The sequence below is a fragment of the Hippoglossus stenolepis genome, chromosome 7 (assembly GCF_022539355.2).
Source record: "Hippoglossus stenolepis isolate QCI-W04-F060 chromosome 7, HSTE1.2, whole genome shotgun sequence".
Taxonomy (NCBI): domain Eukaryota; kingdom Metazoa; phylum Chordata; class Actinopteri; order Pleuronectiformes; family Pleuronectidae; genus Hippoglossus; species Hippoglossus stenolepis.
Genome location: NC_061489.1, coordinates 1,558,713 through 1,581,547, shown reverse-complemented (window position 1 = coordinate 1,581,547; position 22,835 = coordinate 1,558,713). Strand labels below are relative to the sequence as shown.

The 22,835-nt window shown below is 40.2% G+C and overlaps 2 protein-coding genes and 1 long non-coding RNA gene across 13 annotated transcripts; 1 reads left to right on the top strand and 2 right to left on the bottom strand.

Annotated features, from left to right (window-relative positions):
- Positions 1 to 1,262: 1,262 nt before the first annotated feature.
- mgarpa (mitochondria localized glutamic acid rich protein a) lies at positions 1,263 to 16,634 on the bottom strand. Of its 10 annotated transcripts, none has more exons than XM_047340518.1 (10): positions 16,441 to 16,633; positions 12,698 to 12,798; positions 12,452 to 12,557; positions 10,839 to 10,856; positions 6,792 to 7,112; positions 3,989 to 4,293; positions 3,870 to 3,926; positions 3,321 to 3,815; positions 2,762 to 2,808; positions 1,263 to 2,572 (listed from the first exon to the last, which is right to left on the bottom strand). In XM_047340518.1, the coding sequence occupies exons 1-9, from the start codon at positions 16,514 to 16,516 to the stop codon at positions 2,773 to 2,775; spliced, it is 1,515 nt and encodes a 504-aa protein (XP_047196474.1). In that variant the 5' UTR covers positions 16,517 to 16,633; the 3' UTR covers positions 1,263 to 2,572; positions 2,762 to 2,772. The 10 variants fall into 10 exon arrangements, with proteins under 10 accessions (XP_047196474.1, XP_047196473.1, XP_047196472.1 ...); XM_047340517.1 differs by having other exon boundaries at positions 3,321 to 3,833; positions 3,888 to 3,926; XM_047340516.1 differs by having other exon boundaries at positions 3,321 to 3,851; positions 3,906 to 3,926.
- Positions 14,691 to 19,398, top strand: LOC118112156. The gene is made up of 3 exons (XR_004697188.2): positions 14,691 to 14,920; positions 16,262 to 16,391; positions 19,182 to 19,398. It is a non-coding gene; the product is annotated as an uncharacterized LOC118112156 (long non-coding RNA).
- ndufc1 (NADH:ubiquinone oxidoreductase subunit C1) lies at positions 19,145 to 22,464 on the bottom strand. Of its 2 annotated transcripts, none has more exons than XM_035161228.2 (4): positions 22,343 to 22,464; positions 21,559 to 21,662; positions 19,459 to 19,534; positions 19,145 to 19,257 (listed from the first exon to the last, which is right to left on the bottom strand). In XM_035161228.2, exons 1-3 carry the CDS (start codon positions 22,386 to 22,388, stop codon positions 19,475 to 19,477), a joined length of 210 nt encoding a protein of 69 aa, XP_035017119.1. In that variant the 5' UTR covers positions 22,389 to 22,464; the 3' UTR covers positions 19,145 to 19,257; positions 19,459 to 19,474. The 2 variants fall into 2 exon arrangements, with proteins under 2 accessions (XP_035017119.1, XP_035017118.1); XM_035161227.2 differs by having other exon boundaries at positions 19,463 to 19,534.
- Between the last annotated feature and the right edge of the window lie 371 nt (positions 22,465 to 22,835).

The window sequence follows — 22,835 nt, the reverse complement described above, 5'->3', positions numbered from 1 at the left end:
TCTGTATTTCGCTTGTTTTAGGTCTAGTCTGTGGTAACATTCTCTTGCTGGTGCACAAGGAATGCTGTGTTTCATGTCAGCGATGACTGGTTTGCCAGAGCAAGAGATGGGACTGACGATGTTGACAGAGAGAAAGCTACAGTAACTAGGAGTATGGTGGAATGGTGTTCATTATTTTTCTTTGCATTTCCCCCCCAATGATCAACTTTTTGCCTGTTGGTTGATCGATATCAGAGAACATTGTTTCATTTATTTTTAATCTTGGCAGTTTTGGTCCATATACAAAATCCTCTGTGTAATATTAAATGTTCATGATTAAGTAAACAGCATTACATAAAACATCTTATATAAAACATATTCAAAAACTAAGCTTGGCTAACTCACTGGGAGTGTGTGTATAATCAGAGGCTTTGATCCGATTTGACTGTCTGAAAAACCCACAACTTCTCATCAGAGTCCGATATCGGAATTAAATGTTGCTGAATGGAGATTGGTCCACAGAAGGACCTGTATCTGGCACTGTGCGCTGTGTGAGTACCACACTCATCCATCTCTCGTGTTAAACAACCACATGTCCACTAACTTAAACTGACAGTTAAGTGTTTGTGTGAGTTTCCATCAGACAGAAGCTTTCTGGAAGTTTTCACCATATATCAAATGTAAATTTGCTAAAATCAACCAACATGAGCTGCTGCTGGTCGGGTAAGAGGAAGTAGAGTGTTTTGAGCGCAGCACTGCTTTGTTTTTTGCGAACACAACTTCATCTTTTCATTCATCATACCCTAAAGGGGCAGAAGAAAATGAGACTGCAGAAAGAGAATATACTATTTTTTATTCCATTTCAGCAGAAACAACCCCCTCACATACTTTATTTAACTAGGCTCCCATTACCCATCAAACTCAAGAGTTAAGCCCCTCTATGTTAGAACAGTGGTGGATCTAAGATCTTTCAAATCAGGAGCCACAATTTACACAGAGGGGCCAACATCTTGTACAATTAGTTATTCAGTAAGAAAATAACTCTTAAATTGTCAGTTATTGTTAGTATGTGACTAGATTGTTTTTTAAAGACTACTGACAGGACATGGGCACTTCAAGGGCCAATCAGATTTCAGCTGGGGGCAGTGCCCCCCCTGCCCATGTCCCTGAATCCAACTCTCTTAAGTGTAGTTTTTTTCCCCTTTACAAGCAGAGTCAGAGCAACAGATGATCACAGTAAGTGGACTCAAGTGTTCCTGGAAAAAATGACAATGAAACAGACAAAATATTTAATCCCTTTTTATTTAGTGAAACAAGAAAAACAGTAATGTCTCACAGACAGTTGTTGCCCTTCGTCTAGTCGAAGGCTTCTACTCACAGCTCACTACAGAAACCTGCCTGTGAACATTAATGACAGAAGCAGATGAACTTTCTGAAACTCATTTCCATTTTTTAAATATACACAAACAATCATGTTCAATCCTCTCACATCAGTTTAACATTGTATATGCAAAGCTAAGAAAACCAGAAATTCAATATAAGAGGGGAGAGCACGTGAAATAGGAAATCAAAGACAAGAGAACAAGGACAGAGCTTTCAAAGCATTTCACACCGGAGACTTTCCTTCAGACATACTGCAACACTTCCCAAACACACGTTTCATGTCACACTAGCACATCGGTCATAACTGTTCACACTTGCTGCAGGCCTTTAAATAACATCCAAACAGGTCGGACTGCCAGAGCAAAACAACAACACTCAGAAAGGACAGAAGCAATAACTTACACATCAGCTTGATCATTATACTTTCTCCTGCCTTTTCCTTACTGAAGCATGCTGCTGAGCTAAATCTTGATGTAAATTTGCACATTCACTGTATAGTCATCAGATTATCTACAAGTAAGAAGGAACAAACTCACTTTATGCAGTGAAAAAAAGAGGTCTGAAGTGTCATTTCAAAGACTGAGGAAAACTGAGGTAACAACACAGCTACTCTGCACATTTTTGCATTTCATCATGAAAGATAAAACAAGTGTTTCCAGCTGTTCATTTTCACACCAATAGAAGCAGAGGGAAGACCTGAGGTTGGGTCATGTAAAGAATGCTGGTGACTCACTTGAAGAGGTAACACTGCAGTGGCTGGCCAGCGATTGGGTGAACAGATTGCAGTGGTGGGTATTAGGGTTTTCCACTGTAGTGATTTTTGAGGCAGTAAACTGTAACAGTGAGAATAAAGGGAGACTGAATGGCTCAGTTACGTCCACATCTGTAAACAGACAGTAATAAGAAGGGTTACTGAATGATGAATCAGACATCTATACCACTGACTGGGCTCATCGTGAGACTATAGAGTCAAGACATAAAGGTCAGTGTGGAGTGTCACAGTGATGGGCTATGTGGACCGCTGCTAATATAGTTGGATGACAGTTCCATTAAGAAGGTATTGCTCTAAACACTGTCTATTGTGTGTCTTTGCAGTGAAACTGCACAGGTCCTTGGGTTTCAGGGTAAAAGGACGACGGGATCATGTTGGAGAAAGGCACATCCTCATCTTCTGTACGAGACAGTCGTTCAATCTTTCAGGAGCCGTTTACTGTGATGGAGGACAGTAAAACATGTGTCAACAGGATTGTACAAAGTGTCTATATAAACACATCCAAGATAGTTTTCTACATCCCTAGTGCATATATGAATCTGCAATGAGGAAGTGAGGGGGAGGGATGTTAAGGTATCATGTTCACTGCCTTCTCTACCATGGGAGAAATAGCCAAAGGCTCAGTACCTTCATTGGAACTACTGCATTTGCATCCTAAGAAGACGTCGCCTACCCTGAGTAACAAAATTTAAAAATCCACGTTAGAGTAGGTGTGGGGGGGATTTCATTACATTTCTTTACAGCAAGTATATCTTAGTAATACTGAAGTATCCCAATAGTGAAAATTGGTCACTTGAACCTTTTCTGTTATACTGTACAAGTAAGGCTGGACGATGTACAAATTATGTTTGGTTACTTAGAGTACATTGTGGAAGTTATCACATCCTTTTAAATTTCACATTTTGTTGTGTTGTATCCCTATGCCAAAATCCAACATGATTTTTACCTCATCAATCTACACTTGATACCCTATAATGACAAACTAAAATTAGATTTTTGCTAAATGTCAAGTGAATAGTTATGACAACACTTATTTATACATTTGCAAATATATATAAAAAATTCTGTTTTATTTAGTCATTACATAAATTGTGAGAAAGTGAAGGGAGCTGAATATTTTCTAAATGCACAACATGTATTGATCAACATTCTCATTGAGCCCAAGTGATCAGTCTGACAAAGTTACCTCAGAAGCAGGGACGTCGTCATCATCTGGCGCTGGGATGATTCTACCACTCATTGGCCCCACTCCAAGCACCCTAGGCCTCTTCTCTGCATTTGGTGTTCCTTCCAGAACAACAACAATGTACTCTCTCTGAGGCTCTTCTGCCAGGGACTCAACAGGGGCTGCCGCTGCTTCCTCCACCACAGCACTGGCTACTTCTGCAGTGACGGCTACTGCAACCTCTTCTACAGCTGTAGCGACTTCTACAGCTGTAGTGACTGGTTCTTCAGCTAGAGCCGAGGAAACTTCAGGTTCTACTGGAGCCGATGCCTCTTGCGCCACTGGTGTAGCCTCTACTGGTCCAGCCTCTTCTACCACTGGTGCAGGAGCCTCCACAAGTGGTGCCAAGGTCTCTTCTACTGGTTCATCTACTGGTGCAGAGATTTCTACAACTGGTTCAGCCTCCACAGGTGCAGGGGCCTCCTCAACAACTGGTGCCTCTTCTAGAGTTATGACCTCAACTGGTGCCTGGGCCTCTTCAACAACTGGTGCCTCTTCTAGAGTTATGACCTCAACTGGTGCCTGGGCCTCTTCAACAACAGGTGCAGCCTCCACAGGTGCAGGGGCCTCTCAACAACAACTTGTGCAGGCATCTCTTCTAGAGTTATGACCTCAACTGGTGCAGGAGCCTCCTCAACAACTGGTGCAGGCGTCTCTTCTAGAGTTATGACCTCAACTGGTGCAGGCGCCTCTTCTGTTGGTGCAGCCACTTCTTCTGCCGGTGCAACTTCTACTGGTGCAGGGGCCTCTTCAAGCACAGATGCAACTTCCACTGGTGCAGCTGCTTCTTCTGCAGGTATAACTTCCACTTGTGTAGGAGCTTCTTCTGCAGGTATAACTTCCACTTGTGTAGGAGCTTCTTCTGCAGGTACCAACTCGTCCTTTACTTCAGTCGTCTTCAGTAACTCTTCAATAGAGGCAGCTACCGGCAGCACTGCAACAAAAAAATCCAGCCATCCCACATTTAGCGCACAAAACTTGAGGTACTTGGCCAAGGCAACTTGTGAAACCCTAATATCAGTGTGAGCAGGTGTTTTGGGACATTGTGAGCACATGCAGGTGCAAGGTCAACCCCCAGAAGAGAGTTGATGAGAAACAAAAGTGTTGCCAGGAAAGGTGCGATAGTTAGCAGGGCCCCAACAGTGCCATATGATAGAGTACTGGCAGACTAATGTATGAAAAGGTTGCCACAGAAATGGTGAACAGACAAAAGCATCACATGTATTAATAATAGGTAAGTTAGGTAGTGTTTGGATACATTGATTTGAAACTAAATAAATGAATAAATCTGAGGAAAGTGTTAAAGTGTCCAATACAGCTTATAGTTTGTAAAAACAATGTGTTTAACTAAAACAAAGAGGTCTTGAATTTGACCGTGAAGATGTGTTTAGGATACAGTATGGATGATTTGGACAGTTAAATAATAATTTAATATTTTTCAAATCACCAAGTTCTCTCTGGTGAAAACAATATGCAATGATGACACTCCCATCTTTGTCATTTCAGCACTGAAATTTCCAGGAAAATTATAAAGCAGTTCTTATATACATAGCATCTGTAAGAAAGTACAAATCACCCAATATATCAGCAAAACCGATTTAAAATGTTAATGCCAGTAACCCCAGACTGTCACCTTGATGACCAGAGGTCCCACTGAGTCAGTACTGTGCAGGAAAGTGACATGCAGAAAGTGGGGATAGGAAAATGCAAAGGAGAGCCTCAGTTAATAATTTAATTACAACAACATGTGGTGCAAGATGGTAAAGCAAATCATTTGTATTATTGTAGAAAAAAAAGTCAAGACTAAATGTCTAATAACTCATCACTTCTCCTAAACATATATTTTTCCATTTTTTGCATGGTCTTAAAATAGCTCATCTTTCTTCGTAAGGGAATGGGAGGTGCCACTGATTTGTTTATTGCATGTAAAGCCCCAAACACACCCATTGAGTAAAACTTTTTGGTGCAACAACATTTTTTCCACCAATAAACTGATCGATTTGGACACCCTTAGACCGTACCTCAGCCGCTTGCCTGCAACTCTGACACGGCGCAAACACACACCTCTGACTGTTCTGCCATTGTATGCTACGCAATGACTCCATGTGTTACTCTACGTTAGTAGTAACGGTAAATAACAAGTCTTTGGCCTGGCTACATAATCAAAACAGCTAATAACATGTTGCAAACATTAAGACCGACCATGATCATCATCACCAGCTCTCACTTAGCTACTAAAATACTGACAATGAGCAGAGCCTTGTTCTCTTGTGTTTTGTTGTTTCTGCTGTGGTGAAAAGAAGGGACCAGAAGTTTAGACAAATTAAAGACGGCAGTATATCTTTCCAGTTTGAGAAAAGCTTTATTGTATGGCTCGATGTATTACCGTTAACTCTTCACAGTGCTCCTTATCCAGTTATAAGCAAAATAAAAATATGATCACATATTGTTTCAATAACTTTCTTAACTGATGAGATTTTTAGCAGCTTCTCTGATCATATGATTTCTCCGACAGTCTCACATTACACTTACGAAAAAAAACAACCAGCAACACTGTAGCGGTTACAGAGTTTGTACAAAGCCATCTACTTTTACCGTTTGATGTACACAACTGCACAACCCTAAACAGAAGTGTACCTGCTCTGTGGTACCTGGCAGAGTTGTACAGCATTACAGAGGTTTATATCAAAGACACAGCGTTTCATCTAATATCATAAAACCTCCGAAACAAAATGATACTGATGATGACACATTTGAGGGGATTTCCTGCTTGTTATTGTTCTTGCGTTTGATGTAACCTGAAATAAGGTAGTCTCAGAAGAATAAGCAGGTTTTTAAGTTACCAGTGCAAAATCAGGGCCAATATGCTTGATGTAGTGATCACATTTATTTCACCCATAACTGCAAATGAGCGTTGCATAAAGATCTAACTGCCACTTTGGAAATGTTTTACTGGAAATGTGTTACTGTGGTGTGCAGCTGTAAATCACGGGCCCGGCTGAGAAGATGATCTCGAGGCCAAATAATAAGTGGAACAAATATAGACATCATACACCGTGATCTATGCGCCACACCAGAAAAATCGGAAGGTATCTTGAGATCCCTGAAGAAAAGATTTGCACACAGTGCTGCCCTTCACACCCACTTCAATAAATAAATGAGAAAATATACATTTTAAGGAGAACATAGGATAAGAGGTGATCCCAGGCACCTGAGGAGTAGCAGCTAACCTCTAGTGGTTCTAAAGCCAGTGACTGCAAGTAACTAGTTTTATTGTTCTCAGTGTTAAAGGGAAAAGATCTGTCAGGGGCTCTTTGCTTAGTGGTTTAGAGTTAAGTGTTTATCTGGTAGTGTGCGTCTCTCCCTGTCGTGAATCTGTACTATGTCAGACTTAAGAGGCAGCTGCCTCCTCCTCAGATGAAGAAGTCGTACCATTGCTTTCTGGCTCCTCTGCAGCGATGGTGGGTTCTGCGACAGCTTGGGCGGCCTCCTCAATACTTTCAGCTACTTGGGCTATTTCTTCGGCGACACTCTCCACCTCCTTCGCAGCCTCTGCAACACCCTCCGCCACCTCAGCGACCATTTCAGCAGCTTCAGCGACTACCTCTGCGACTTCCTCCACAACGGTTTCAGCCTCACTCTCAGCAGCTGGAGCGTCCTCTGTTTCCCCGACCTCGGCCTCTCCACCGGCAGCCACAGCCACTGCATCTTCTTCTGCTGCCTCTTCTGCTGCCTCCTCTTCCTCCTCTCCACCTGGAACACAATGACCACAAGAGTATTAGCAGACCAGACACATTCTATCATCTGCAATAGTGAGCAGACAACAGTCTTGAAGTTCCCTCTACAGCGCTGCAGCCACCCAACCTACATAGTATTTATCACTGGTGCAGCCAATGTGTGCATTCTACAGATGCATGTAAAGCAGTTAAATGATAAATAAAGCAAAGCATCAATATTTTCAAATGTTTAAGATGTCTTGATTATATTCAAAAGCAGCTTAAGAAAAGAATATTAATACATTATCAGTAGCTGAATTTCCATCCAAGTTGTTATACTACAAATAATCATTACACTGAATAATCTTATAAGCTACAAGTGGAAGAATTTAGAAAAATGGCAGTTTGATACCTTTTAAAACTACAGCCTGATAGTAACATTCACACCTCTGTCTGGCATCAGGCTACTGTATAATGTGGGAATTCATTTAAGAAGCTACGTGTTCAATCTTATCCAAACTCATTATTTTAGGAACAGCCTGAGAAAGTAGAGAACAGGATGCATTTTGTTACATTACATGTCCACGTCCACCTAATGATGTCCCATGTCTCTGTAGGATTCACTGGTTTATTAATGCATGCAATTCTCTGGTGAGGTATCCTTTAGTTGTCATGTTAGACTGGAGTCAATATGAAACACTGTCCATATGAGCAGCAGGAGGACAGTTGGATGGAAACCTAACTACCAGCAGTCATTAACTCTCTTTTTTACATGCCACCCGAACCTTACCACCACGTCAGTGAATGCTTCATCTAAAAATACAAAATCACCACACAACACGCATGCAAACTGAAAGACAGGAAAAAGCACAACAGACATAAGGGAGGGTGGGGGAGGAGGGAGGGCAAGGAGAGGAGTGGGGGGGTTGAGGTGTAGGGCAGAGGGGGTGAAGTTGAATCTGGTTCTTACCATTCAATTAGCAAGCTATGATTTATCTGGAACTGTGAAAGTGAGTCTGACAGTCAAACAGACACTGAAACAGCCTTGATAGGTTGTGCATTTTAATCTTTAACTCAGATCCCGTCACAATTTGTTCCATATTTAACCATCAACACAAAAAAGTATTGTGAGACACATTCAGGAATCCACTTCGACTCTGCTGCTAAACACCCGAGCGTCGACTGCTGTGAGTGATAATAACCTCCATGTTGGCTTGTGAGATTTTATTAAAAATGGGCTGAATGTAAACACTTAAACACTGTAGCTCTGCTGAGTTACAATGTGGAGGGGATGCTAGACCTAGGTGTCTTTTTCTCCACTGTGAGTTTCCATTTGACTCCAGTGCTCTTCAAGAGTCTCCTGGACAAAGTAACAATGGTGTCTACAGGTTTACGTTGCGGACATTTGTTTAAATTATTTTTCCATCAGTCGGTATGACAAGGCAACAATACCCATAGGGCTATGGGGAAGAAAAAGGCTGTCGACAAGTCTAAATAAACTGTTGCAACCATAGTTGCCAAAGTAAGAAAATTGACCAAGAATCGGAAAGTGATGCCCATCCATGTGGCGGTCACCTGACACTGTGTAAACATCCCTGACACACTTGAACGCATCAGTGACCACCCACTTGTTTCAGGAAGCAAGTTTCCCATTCATTTTCTTGATTGACAGAAATCCTGATCACTGTGGTAAACCTTATGCAACGCTGAGCCAACCGATTGAGGGCGAGATGATTTTTGCCAATGGAAATGGCATGATCCACCAATCAGGGACATCACCATTACACCTAAGGATTGTGGGTAGTGTAGTACTTTTTGACATCGCCAAAAAAAACGATTTTTACTTCCGGATGTACAATGTTGAGCTCTCCACAAGGGCCAAGGAATCATGGTTAGAAGGAGGTGGCTTGCAGTCATTTTATCTGCATATCTGCCAGCAACCTCATCCTCCATCTCAATGTCATTTTATTTTTTTTGTTCACAGTCAGAGGTACTGCTGCTGTAAAAGATTTGCTAATATAAAAACAAAATGATTTTATATCACAACCGCCAGATAAATAAAGTTTGCTTACTTTGGATTAAAACTAGTGAAGCACTATCACTCACAGCAGTGGATCCTAATGTGTTAGCAGTGATCAACTGACCAATGTCCCACAGAAAGAAAGATTTGGTTAACATTGAAAATCTGCATGAAGTTAACAGTAATATAGTCCATTGAAAACGAAATCTGACAGAAGTAGTTTGTGGATATTTCTGTCCAGTCCACGTATTTTCTTCAGATATCATTTAGCAGCATGAGGTAAAACGAGTGTAGAACCAATATCCTTCACAGTACTGTCCAGAGGCTTTAGGCCGAGTAGAAGACTGATTCTTAGGAGTACAGGAGAAGAGGAAAGGAGGAGAGAGGGATTTTGATCCAAAGATTCCAGTTCTATGATGAATATCCTTTGCGGCCACAGAGGACCTTAGCTTTAGCATTACACTGAAAAGAGTAAAGACACAAAGTTAGAGAAAGGGAAGAAGAAATTTAGCTTTAAGAAATTTAAGTTCAATTTACACAATGTCACCGTCAATCTAAATTCAAACACAGAGACTGTGTAAATGAATTTGTGAAAAATGGATAAAAGCTGCTGGAGAGATACACTTGATGTCAATGGTGAGTGCTCTATGAGAAAAAGTCTAGAGGCCAAATGCATAGTTTCCACCTCCACAGAGATGCACATGATGTAAATTCCACCATGTGCCTATGTCAGGAGCTTTGTAGTAACATCTGTGGAACATGTCTGATTGGATAATAAGCAGAAATATCTGTATTTGTCTGACTGCAAGCAGAAACCACAAACTGGCCTTTAGATATAAGGTAATTGTAACAAGTCAGCAGTTTGACCTGGAGCACAGGGCCTTCAAATTCCAAGTTTGGAAAAAGGCTAAAACTTTAAAGTCTTAGTAGAGACAAATCCAATTGAAACAAGAGGTATAAGGAAAAGAGTGAGAGGGAGAGAGACGAGGGACTGAGTGGTGTCAAACGAGGGGATTGGTTCAGGGACCGAGCCTTTTGGTCAGCACAGTCAAATCAGTAGAGACTCTGTTCACAAAGGATGACAAGTTTGTCAAAGTTAACAGTGTAAGTGTAATCAAGCACTGGAGGAGGATTTCAAAGTGTGTTCAGACATGCAAGTTCCTAAACACTGCTGCAGATAAAACCTACGACCAGAGGACAAGGATGAATTTCACTATGGAAAGTTAATCAGATCAAAGACTGAGCTGGTCCAACAGAATTGGGACGCACCAAAATTATTTAGAGCATCTTGCCAATTTATTACTTAGAAATAAACATTTGCGCAATGTGCAAGTGGCTGTTACATCTTTGCTTTTGTCCTTAAATGTTTGAAAGATACAAGCTTTGATTTTTTTCATATGCTCCTAGCTCAGTTGAGGTTTTGTTCGATAATTTATTTTGATTTACTAACCTTGCTCCGCTCTTTTGGAATAAAAACATTAAAACACAGAAGCTGTGATCCACATGGCCTCGCTGATATACTTTTAGTCATTTGTGTAGTTTCTTTCCCACTGTTGGCTGTCATTTTGGAACCATGACTGATTCATGAGATTATTTCTTTGTGATAGTGCTCATTCAAACTCAATTAAGAATCCAATAATCAGGCCCATGCTGTCAGTTCATTGAAACCACATCAAACATTTCAGTGAGTGATATCAGGCAGTGATGATGAATTAAGAAAATATCTGTGATGTCATAACTTACCCTCTTCATCATCCCTACCTGCAAGTAAACACAAACACCAGTGTCAGTTTCAATGAGTTACAGCCACTCAGTCACACAATGAGCTTTAAGCAGTCATGAAATGTTCAGTTTAATGTGGAAGAATATACAGGTTGGTTCTTTTCAGGCAGCTTAAACACATTTTCATATAACTACACATACTACATTGTATTTAGAGAATCAGTTAAATGTGTGAGATCAGATGAAAGGTTTTATTCATTAGAAACAACCTATTAGTATTTGGTCAGTGGACTGGCTATACTAACTATAATACTGTACATTATCTTACAGATAATAAAAGATTATATATAGAAGTTGGAACCAGTTGAAATACCCAAACTTCAGCTTTTTTTAATAAAGAGATAAAGGTATGTCCCAATATACTACTTTGCAATATACAATTTTTGTTTTAAATTGAATTTGGGCTTACTGTTCAGCCCTACATTTGTTTTCATTTAAGATAAAGTCACAGGTCACAAAATGTACGTCAGTGGAACGTGGGGATTTTTCCATTCTCAGTCCTACATGTGATTGTTTTTAATATACGGTGAAAGATACTTGGTTCATTCTGATCACAGCAGTGGGCATGACTCTGTAGAAGTCAGATCCCTTTCAGTGGATTCATCCTCCTCCATGCAATAGTGACTGTGCTGCTGCAGTGGTGATTTCTATATTTACTTCAGTCAGACTTATTAAACTGGATCAAATAAACTATTTATCTTAAATACAATAAGGAGCAGATAAGATCCAGCTAGCCATAACAAATCATAAACGCGTATCACAACAACTGATATGATCAGACAGAGTGGCTGCTGGACCAGAGGATGTTTACGTTCAGCGGAAACCAGCGTTAGTGAGGAGGTTGGTTTATAAAAGTCACATGTGCTTGTTTCCTCATCATAGAGATGGTGTATTTGCCACTGATCACAAATACAGTAAGTGAACCATGAGTTAGTTTCTTTTACTTCACTTTTTTCAAAAATAAACTTTCGTAGTTTATTCAGCAGCAGTTTTCTTTTTCGTGTAACTGAACTATGCTTCCTAATAGACTCCAGCTAAGAATCAACTTAATTAGAGATTAATCTGTTGATAATTTGAATCATTTGGTCTATACAATGTAAGAAAATGCTCATCACAGTTTCCCTAAGCCCAGGTTGATGTGTTCAATCTACTTGTTTTGACTAACCCAACAGTCCAAAGATATTCACTTTCCTATCATATCAACCAAAACAGCAAACATTCACAACTGAGTAGCCAAGTTGAATATTAGAAGATGTACTTATAGAAATAATAGTAATTGTAATTTTAATTGAAGGTTGTGACTGATCTGCTTTTTTAAAAAAAGAAGAAAAAAGTGTAACCTGAATGTTTTGATCATAAAACAATAAAGGGAAGAGAACATTTCACAAAGGATTTGTTGGCGTCAAATGACGATACTTTTAAGTTAAAGTGGGTGCCCTGAATTAAACCTACATGACAACAACAAGAGAGCACAGACGTATCAGATTACTTTGCTCATGCTTTACGATCACTTAAGGGATCTGCTGGTGATAACCACCTGTTTTATGGTAAAGGAGCAGGTGAAGGATACTTACTCTTCGGTGGCCATGGTTTAGGTTCCCACTCTTTCTTGGGCCTGGCTTGGATTTCTGCAACATTACCGTTGTACCTCTCCTTGTCGCTGGTCACAGTCATGTATGCCTGTGGACAGAGGAAAAGTCTGAAACCATCCAAGGCCAAATAAAGACTGAAACCTTTCAGTAATGAGACTAAAATATCAGGTTAATGCTTTGTTGAAGGCCTTATTAAGTGTATGTTAGTTATCATCCAATATTACTTACATATGACACAGAAGCGACAAAGGCTCCACCGCACAGTACGGTGTATAGTATGTTCTCCCCGGAGCCGCCAGGAAGTGACGACATAGGCCGTCGCTGCACAACTGAAATGGGTATAGAAAAAAAAAAAGGGTCATATGTTACATCCTTCTCAAATCTGATTATTTGATGACTCAAAAGATCTAGAATGTAGCATGTGTTTTCACTTCATATTGCAAAAGTATCAAAGTCTCAGTTATAATTAAAGGACCCAAAGAAATGAACTAAGACACCATCATATATGACACAATTACAATGAAAAAACAACAGGTAGGATAGAAAAAATAAGCTAATAAAAACTATAATCATAAAATATGTAACAGCAAAAATAGATGAAGATTGTGTGTGGAATGAAGAAAAAATATAAAATACTTTATTTAGGTGAGTAAAAAAAAACTGAAACGTCAGGTGTCCAGAAAAAATTAATTTAAGGATATACTAAAAAAGGTAGGTCTTGAGTTAGCTTTGGATAATAGAAGACCTGATGATTGTAGGTGGTTCCCAGGATAAAAGACAGAAGGATAAAGAGGTAGGAGTTGGAGCAAGACTACTGAGAGTTTTATAAACCAATGAATGGATGTTAAAATCTCTGAAGCAGACAAGTGGACAGTGCAGAGACTTGGAACTGGTGTAATGTGTTCCCTTATCCTGGTCTCACAACCTCAGGACGGTACCACCATCAACTACCTGAACAAAACAAAATGTGCTGCACAGGCCCATCAGCTCTCTCAGTCTAAAAGCTCCCTGAGCATGCAACTGGCCCATGATGCCTCTCACTCTTATTGGATTTAACGCATTTGATTTAGATTGCTAAAAATATGCCTGTCAACACTTGTTTGAAACCCGCAGGGTGATGCTCCCTGCTCCACACCCTTGAAACCAAAGGGTACAGTTGGGTTTGTCCTGTTGTCCTAATTGAATGAGCTTTAATCCCTGCAGAAAGGTTTGGTGAATCCAATACTGTCATTTCAGGTGAAAAAAGTGGAGGAAAGACAACTCCAGTCAACTCATTCTGGAGCAGACATAACATTCGGTATAATTTGACTAGGTACTACCCATGATTTAGATTGGCACATGATTTCCTTCTATGATGGAATGTTTGGCAACAAAAAAAGCAGGCAAGCAAGTTTTGTTTTCTGCCGACACTCATGACATTGACAGGTTTCAACAAAGTGTCTGCAAGCCTGGCTGTCAGAATAAAACACTATAGACCTGGTGGACCAGAGAAAAATGTAACGTGAACTCAAGGATGAAAACTGAACGCTGCCGTGCGTAAACCAAACAATACTGGAGAAAGACTGTCAATTCAGTTTTACTTATATCATCACTTAAAATGTGTACATACAGGGTTATGCACACCAAAACTCATACAGCATAAATGAATTAATAACCTTCAAATTAATGCACTTTGACTTAATGTCCTCAATGCCTCCAGCAAACCCTGTAAAACTAATTAGTAGTTTAACAAGTGTACAATTTAGGCCACTGGAGAGTTACTGTGGAGTATTGAGGGTATTAACTTCCTCATATTGTCAGGAACAAATCCAGAGTCCAGGCATCCGACACAATTTCCATCACAGATATTTATACTGGCTAATCGGCTCAGGGCTGAAGGCACAAGTTGAGAGGATAAGGTGGAGAACACTCAGCCAGGACCAGTGGAGGGGATGCAGGTCAACAAGTCACAGGATTAGACCATGATACCCTCCTCTGGTTAAGTGGGACCACTGCAGAGGAGCAGGGATACAACCTCTGGGTCTGCTGTCCAGTATGTGGGTGTCTATATGGGATAGGAGTGGATTTTACTGTGATGTAATCTGTTAAGGAGGTGCCCCGTAGTGTCTGGCAGCAAGACAATGGGCATGTGGGCATTCCATCTTTTTTAGGCTTGGGCTTTTTGTCAGGATGTGAAAGAAAAAGCAGCAGCAGTCACAACATGGCCCCGTCTCAATTCACCCCTTAGTCCTACCACTTGGCTCTACCCCTTTGTTTTGCAGGTGGCTGTGAAAGGGTAGTGTTGTCCCATTTCTCTATGTGATGTAGGGGTAGTGGCCATCTAGCCCTTTAACCATAGAGTTTTCTGGACCCCCCTAGAAACAAAGGGGGTAGATGGAAACTCCTGAATGTTTTACGAACGGATGAAGCAAAACAACATGTGGACTGCTGCGGGTAAAATTGCTGATAAATGTAAGTACGAAATCTTGCAAAAATAACCATGAAATAAATCAGTTGAATATCTTAGTTCAATCCAGAAGCCAGTGAAAATATCATTGAATCTCTGGGACAAGCATTTCAGGAAAATTGCTATTCATGCCGTCAAAACTGTCTGAGAGATTAACGCGTAACATTCGTTACTCCCGTGTCCGGGATGTGAAGTCTGAATAAAACTTCCCTGCTCACGTTTTCAGTGCAAGGCAAAAGTTTCCTTGGACAGAACGAACGTTACATTGAAATTGCCGATGTAAACATGCTGACTGTGTATCGATCAATAGATCAATCTGCCCCATCTGTCCTGCAGGTGTCAGTTGTGTCACTGTTATAATGTTGGTTGATAACGGTTGTTAGCTGATATTGTTTGTCACTGTAATAACATTGGTTGGCTGCTGATTACGTAGCGAGTGGTGTCCCAATTCTAGGGGTACATTTTCTCTCCCTCTTGGCTCCACACTTCATATCAAGGGGTAGGGGCCAAGGGAGAGCAAATGGGACAGGCCATTAGTCAGAGAAAGGGGAGATATGATATCATCATCAGCACATGGCCCATCATAAATGTGACTATTCAGAGGGAGAACTCTGAAGTGTTAGCCAACCACAGTAGTGACCTTTTGGGTGCAGGACTCAAGGACAACTTACCATTTCCTCAGCTGAAAGCTCCAGACAACAGATTCTCTAATGAGTGGACCTTTAATATTAGTCATTGACAGAAGCAGGAACAATGAGTGGAAATAGCTGTTAAGTCAGCAGCGAAAGCAGCGGCCACCACCCACCGGCTGGTGGCGCACGCTCACAACAACCTTGGAGCCACGAGCTCGTGCCTCGGCTCTTTTGGAGCGTGCTCACAGGCGAACACCACGTGACTGACAGCGGCAACCATGTCTCCACGCGACCCACAGACTAACGAAGGTCACACACGTGTGCACACGCAATGCATTGCTGGGCCCCATCAAGGACATGTAGAAGACAGCCATGTCCCGAAGAAGAGACTGACATGTCCTTTACCTGTCAGCTCAGTGTGGAGGAGTTTACACGGGTTTTAACTGCAGCACACATTATATAAAGCGAGGAAACAACCAGTGCTACACAGAGGATATACAAGGGTTTGTTATGTCACCATGAAACACTCAACACGCTATACACACACACACACACGCATTTCACTGTGTTCGCTCTACATATACACAACATGTACATCTATATTTAACATTAAGTGACAAATGCCCCACAAACGCATTTAAACCAAAACTGTCCAAAAATCAAACATGATCTTGATGGAAAATAAAATGCAGCCATTGTCATTGTGTGTTTCAGGGATGCGTCTTTGACATGAGGACACAGTGTACTATTCCCCGGGTCAGAGTCAGGAGGGGGCGGATGACAAAGAGCTACGAGAACACGTTACACTCCAGTACAGAGCTAATGGAAAAACACATTCATCCGTGTGAGTGTGTGTGTGGTGTGTGTGTGCGGATGCCGCGGGTGAAACTCACCATCCCGCTGCAGCCTGAAAGCTGCTCTGCGGGCTAAAGGTCCGCACCTCTGCCAGGCCGCTCTGCAGGAAAACATCGCTAATACGCTCAGAGCCGGGGAGAGAACTGCAGCTTCAGCTCGGGCTGGATGAAGAGCTGCGGTGTGTGTGTGTGTTCAGACACGTCAGAGGAAGAGGAGGGCGGACACACCGGCCCATCTGCTGCAGTATATATAGACTACCGCCGTGCGGTATGGAGGGTAGTTAATGCCACAGAGCGACAGCAACACAGCATGTATGAGGAGTGGTTAACACCCTGGAAGAGACAAGGGTAAAGTACATTTGATTTTAGACATGAGCCCTTTTCAAACATGTCCTGCTGAAGATCTCCTGAGAATGGGGTCCTGACCAGTGGCACACTGCACATCGGGAGACATTTCCCAGTGGCCTGATGGTCTTTTTGGTCTGGTTTAGTGACAAAAACTTAAATTCAAGCAACAAAATAACAGAAAGGTCATTTAGAAACTACCTTTTTCCACAGACTAATTTCCCTTCACAAAGACAGTCTCACTCTCACAATATCAGGACATTCTGATGTAGAATTCCAAAGTAAAAGCCCTTGAAATATCATATGTTCACTGTTTTGGTTGTGGCAACAGAGAAGGAGATTCCTATGGCACTTGTTAATAATAATGTCATTGAAAAGATGAGGGCAGTGAGTTACTGTGTGTGTTTGTGTTTACTAGTCTGGTAACCGTTACGTCAACAAATAGAGTTAGCCTAAAAAATTAGAGGTCTGGTGCTTTGTTTGAAAAGGGTGTCCTGGAAAGAAGTCAATTTCCCGGGCTGAATTATTGTCCCAGGTTGCCCCTGGTCTGGAGTTTGCCTTTCACACATGCACAACGCAATGAGGGGTTCTCTGCTCAGACATGTTCAAAACCACAACAAATCCTTCAGGTGAGGGCTGGTGCAGCAGGCAGAGACAGGAAGTAACGTATTAATTCCCTTTGTTAAGCAGTTTTAGTCGCATTTAAAAAAACACGTATAACAGCAAATTGTTGCATAAAAAAGGTATCAGAGTACCTGTCCACTTAAGATTCACTCTTACTAAGAAAATATAATACAAAACTAAACAAAAACTAAAAATGTTGTTGAAAATAAAAACAAACAAAACAATTTCAATATTTTTATAAATGCATTATGTTATGATGGTTTTGCAAATTGCGAATTCAATATGCTGGTTCTTTAAAATTACTCAAAGTAGATATGGAGCTCAGACAATCATGTGAGGATTTCCTTAAGTTCTGGATCATATCAGGAGATTGAAACAGCTGTTCTGTGGGTCTGTTCTGGTGCAACTCTATTGTTGTGTCGCTTTAAATGTTGCTGCCTGAATATAATTGTGGTAGGGCCGTTTGACCTTTCCTTTAAGTAAGGATTGTATCATTTTTCCTATTCCTATTTCCACGATTCCTAAGGATATATAATAGGCAGCATTGAAGCTTCTTTCCTTATAGAGAATTAAACAGCTTTTATTATGGCTGCCACAGAAATAGATGTGGGTCATTTCATTAATTTAGGAACCCTAAGCAAAATAGACAATTTGACGTCAGTCCAGGACTTTTAGTGTCTCTCTCTCTCTTTCACAATATGACAGAGTTTTAAATAGGTTGCCTGCAATGACATTCACCTGTGTGTGCACCAGTAGCAATTTTAGCAATGGTTGGTTTCTCAGAGGAGAGCAACTTTAGTGACAGGGTGGGGTTGAAAAAACTACAAATGTGGCATTGAGCCTATAAAGTGGCCATGTGGCTTGTTTGGCTACCTCCATCAGATGTGACATTAAAGCAGCTTCTGTAGAAAGAAGTAGATACAAGATACACTCACATTTAATGCTACATTATTTATGTGAAAAATCTGTGATTTGTTTCCTGAGACAAATGTGCATAGTCTTAGCTTGAAAAGACAAAAACTAAGATGAAGCTGTCTATTTAAATCTATGAATTGTCTTCTACACTGTCTCAACAAACCCAGATAAATTATGAGCAGTTTAATACATATCTTAATCTTCAGTAATCTAACTGGAGCCTATACTGATATATTATATTCTGACAATAAGAATTTCCTCAGCTTCATTAAATACTTTCTTTACATATACAGATGTGTCCAACTTCACCAACTGCATTTTTTAAAACCAAAATATTGTTAGTGTTCATCAATGACAACAGAGTTAGCCTTGTTGTTCCAAACGTTTGAAGCATCGGGTTACCTTCTTTGAGTTGAACACTGTAAATTGGGCTTTGGTGCTGACATGTTTGTTTGTGTATTCTGAAAGTGTAGTCCCTGTGGTAGAATGGTGACCGAAAGGTTTCAAGATTCTTTGTAAACGTACTGATGCACAAAATATAGACATTTAAAAGGTAGGCCTTATTGAGGGGATACTGTGTGCAAATGAACAGAAAATAATCAGCAGCAACGTGTACAGCAGCATCAATATGTACAATTATAACCCAAACTGCCAATAAGCTGTGTTCAGTTTAATTACTACCAGAAGTGATATGTGATATTCCAGCAGGATATGGGATATTTCACAAGCTATAACATTTGATTTAAGCCACACTTGAAAAGATGTTTGGAATATACGTATCTCAGACATTTATAATACATATCATTTGTAACATACCAGCAACTGTGGGTTTGTGTGAACACAATGATCAAGCCTCCTATCAAATATATTTGACATAATATATCTTTATTTTACAGAGAATACTGGAATCAGGAGCAGTGGAAAAAGAAACAAGTGGAGAAACGGGTGAATCCCAGAGGACGCGACGAGCCCCTGCACAGGAAAAAAACGACATCACGTATCATGTTTCTTTTCTTCATCCATTTAAACACCTAAGACTGTGTTTTCACACTGGAAGACAGAATTTGAATACTATTTGGCAATATATGCATCAGATTAAAGAATGATAAATGACTTATGACGTATTATTTATGCAGTAAAAATGTATTATGATCAAGATAAAAAGGCACTCACATACCAGCATGTTGGGTTATTCCAGTCCATTTCTAACTTTGTACTCATGCACGTCTGTGCTGTGCTGCCTGAAGAGCTGCAGGTAGAAGACAATGCCACAAGGAATTTAATGTTCCATCTGGTTATAACACATCATTATTTATATTCCTATTACCATCATAATTCACAAATCTTAACCATCTTCCTGATCTACATTAATGAGTGTTTGTCTTCAGTGTGGTTGCAGATTTCAAAAGGACTAAATGGAGGAATCTGCCTCTGTCTTTTTGTCCCTTGTTCTGTCTGATTATTTTGACAGCACTGATTGATTCAAACTTCATGTGTGAATTGTTGAGGACACAGGCAAATGCAGTGTTGATTGTGTCTCTAGGTCAAGCTGTTCTTGGCTGGGGTCCACATCAATGTAACGACTACATCTTTGCTTCGTCATTGCAAAATTTTGGATTACGTGGTTGCAAGGATGGCTGCCTCTGGTCAAAGCATAGATTCCCCAGAGAATGAGCTGCAGCTACAAAACTCTCTCAGGATCATTTGAGGCCTGTAGTAGGCAGCAGGATTCATGGTTATGGTTCACTTGTCAAAGGATTACATTACCATGGTAACTTGTGCTCCACACCCAACTTGCTCCAGTGCTTATTATCAGAGGATCAGACTGAAAACTGTCAACAGCCCAGCTTCTGTCCAATCAGATTACTTTTTACCTCCATAATTCTTAAGGGCTTTTCTTGCCCTGTGTTTTAAGTTTCTGTATTACCTTTGGGTTCCATAAAGTATCTAAAAAGCAGCAGATATTTAATGATGAGTTGATTGGTTTTGATGTTCAAGACTTTTAATGTCTCCACTCTGGTTTTTAAACAGAGCCTCTAACAAACGGAGGGGAAGTTTATCACACTAAATAAATACATCCTAACTATAATATCTTAATTTGAGTTCAAAGATTGTTTCATTGTGACAGAATTCCTGACAGTGTCGATGATCTGACTCTTATTCTATCAGTGCAGCTCAGAACAACATGATAAACGAAACCCCCTGATTATCTGCACACTATTCAATAATTCCCATGATTATAAAAAAGGATATTAATATTTTGTCAACCTTGAGTCATATGAATGTGATGGTCAATATATTAGGAACACATCTCAGTATAACCTAGTGCAGTTCAACAGCTACACAAACTGCACCCTCCTCCTTAAAATTAATTTAAACTTCTTTCAAACAGATTCATTAAAAACAATCATCATGATGAAAGGAGGATGTATTGCAAGTTTTACTAAAATAAGTTTTAGTAAAATAACCCTATTTTACTGCATCTGGGTGAACCTGATACATTGTCACAGCTATTCTTTTGAATTTGAGGCCCAGTATTCTCTGATCAGGTACTGTATCCTTCAACAGTTTAAAAGACACATTTCAAATGATTAAAGATTGCTGTTCATTGCTGCCCTCTCCTGGGTGAGATAATGCTAGACGCTCTGAGAGACAGTGGGTGCTAAACCATGCCTTGTATGTAGTATGATTCAGGAAAAAAGCTATTAACAAAAAAGTATAGTTATTAGGCATGTATCTGGTAAATTATGGCATGTTTGATGTATGAACAGAGTAGACTGAGAGAAACCCTGGAAAACATAATGCATTGAGCTCTACAATTAATATTTCTAGTACAGTGCTGTGCTTGGTCTGTCGCAATGCTGGTTGCAGCTTTGGTTCAGAAAGTGTAAAAGTGACTGAATTCAATCCACAGAACCCTGAAACCACCGCTGCAGCACAAAGGGCTGTTCACATGTTTATTCACAGTTCAGTGAAACTGGACTCAGTGACTGAAATGGAGAATCGGAATCAGTTGTCGTTGTCATATGCGCACCCATTGTTGTAGTGATCGACAACATCGCTAATGTTGATGAGTCCGAGCCGCCGCTGCTTTCAAGTGCTGTTCGCTTCAACGTTTCGCATGTCCAAATCACTCTAAAATTGCTTACTGCACTTAAAAATTAAAAATACACATGCCAAGTGTGATTAAGATAAATAGTTCCAGATACAGACAAACAGAGACTCCTGGAATTAGTAGATAGGGTGTATAGGTGGATTTATGTGATCATTTACCAGGCCCCAAAGGAAAACCGAACTTCCAAAGGCAAGTCCAACTCGCAGCCAGTTGGGGTTGACAGTGTCAGGCTTGCTGCTCGTGAACATGGACCTGGATCCAACTGAAAAAGAACACCACAACAGCATGAATACCACACAGACTCTAATGAAAATATACATATATGGGATGGTGATGGGCAATAAAACCGTATAAATAATTATCACCATAACGTTTTCATCAATAGAAAAATAGTAAAGCTTCAATATAGACATATCAATATAATGCTTATGCATTGTGCAAGCACAGTGAGGACGTGTAACACATAATTGATCGAACTACAATCTTCACTCAGGAGCAAAAATCAGTCTTAAAAGTTAAAATAAATATAATGTGATTATGTGACATATGTGGTGATAATTATCAATATCGATTCATATGAATATTTTTTTATCTTGATATCGTTTTTGACCATATCACCCAGGTTTAATATGTAGTCAGTACATGACACAGCCATGAAGGGGAACATCATAATACATCAGTAAGACGTGATATGAATGGACCACTGTGAAACTGGGGACCCATGTGATTGGCCGGACTGTTCTTCCATATACAATCACAATGGGTACGAGTTATTCACAACTCTGAGGAGAAAAGTGGCCTGTTTGACTGCAATGCTACAGGAATGCTAAGCTAAGGTCAGGCTTAGAAATAACAACGACAGCGGCGGAGTGAACAGTGAGATAAAACACACACTGTGAGGAAAACTACAACCATGCAGACATGATTGTTATATCAACTCACCTCTGCTGTCGAGAGCAGCTCTCAGTAAAAACCGGTTGAAAACCATTGTGGCTGAAAAACAGACCCCTGCGTCCCGATGTTCGATCCTGCAGCTCCGCGGTCGATTAGCCTTCCTTGCAAGGCTGAGTAGATGATTCAGAGATCACAGATAAATCGAACGGCCACTCAGGAGTATTTTATATTTAATAAAAGCCTTTTATTTAATGACAGTTGTGAAATATAACTAAACAGATACATTAATTTCTTTCTTTGAAGTGAGTGTATCTGGTGTAACTCGGTTTGACATAAGTCATGCCTCTAAATGAAATCCAAGCATGAGTGAAAGAGTGAAATTAAACATTGCCACCAAACATCTTGTCTGCAAACAGAATTTTAATTGTATCCACTAGTGCCTTTAACTAAACAATTTTACAATGTCTTAATATCATTGTATTTTATTCAATTATAATGTTATTTTACACTTCAATCTATTTTATTTGTATTATTTAACTCA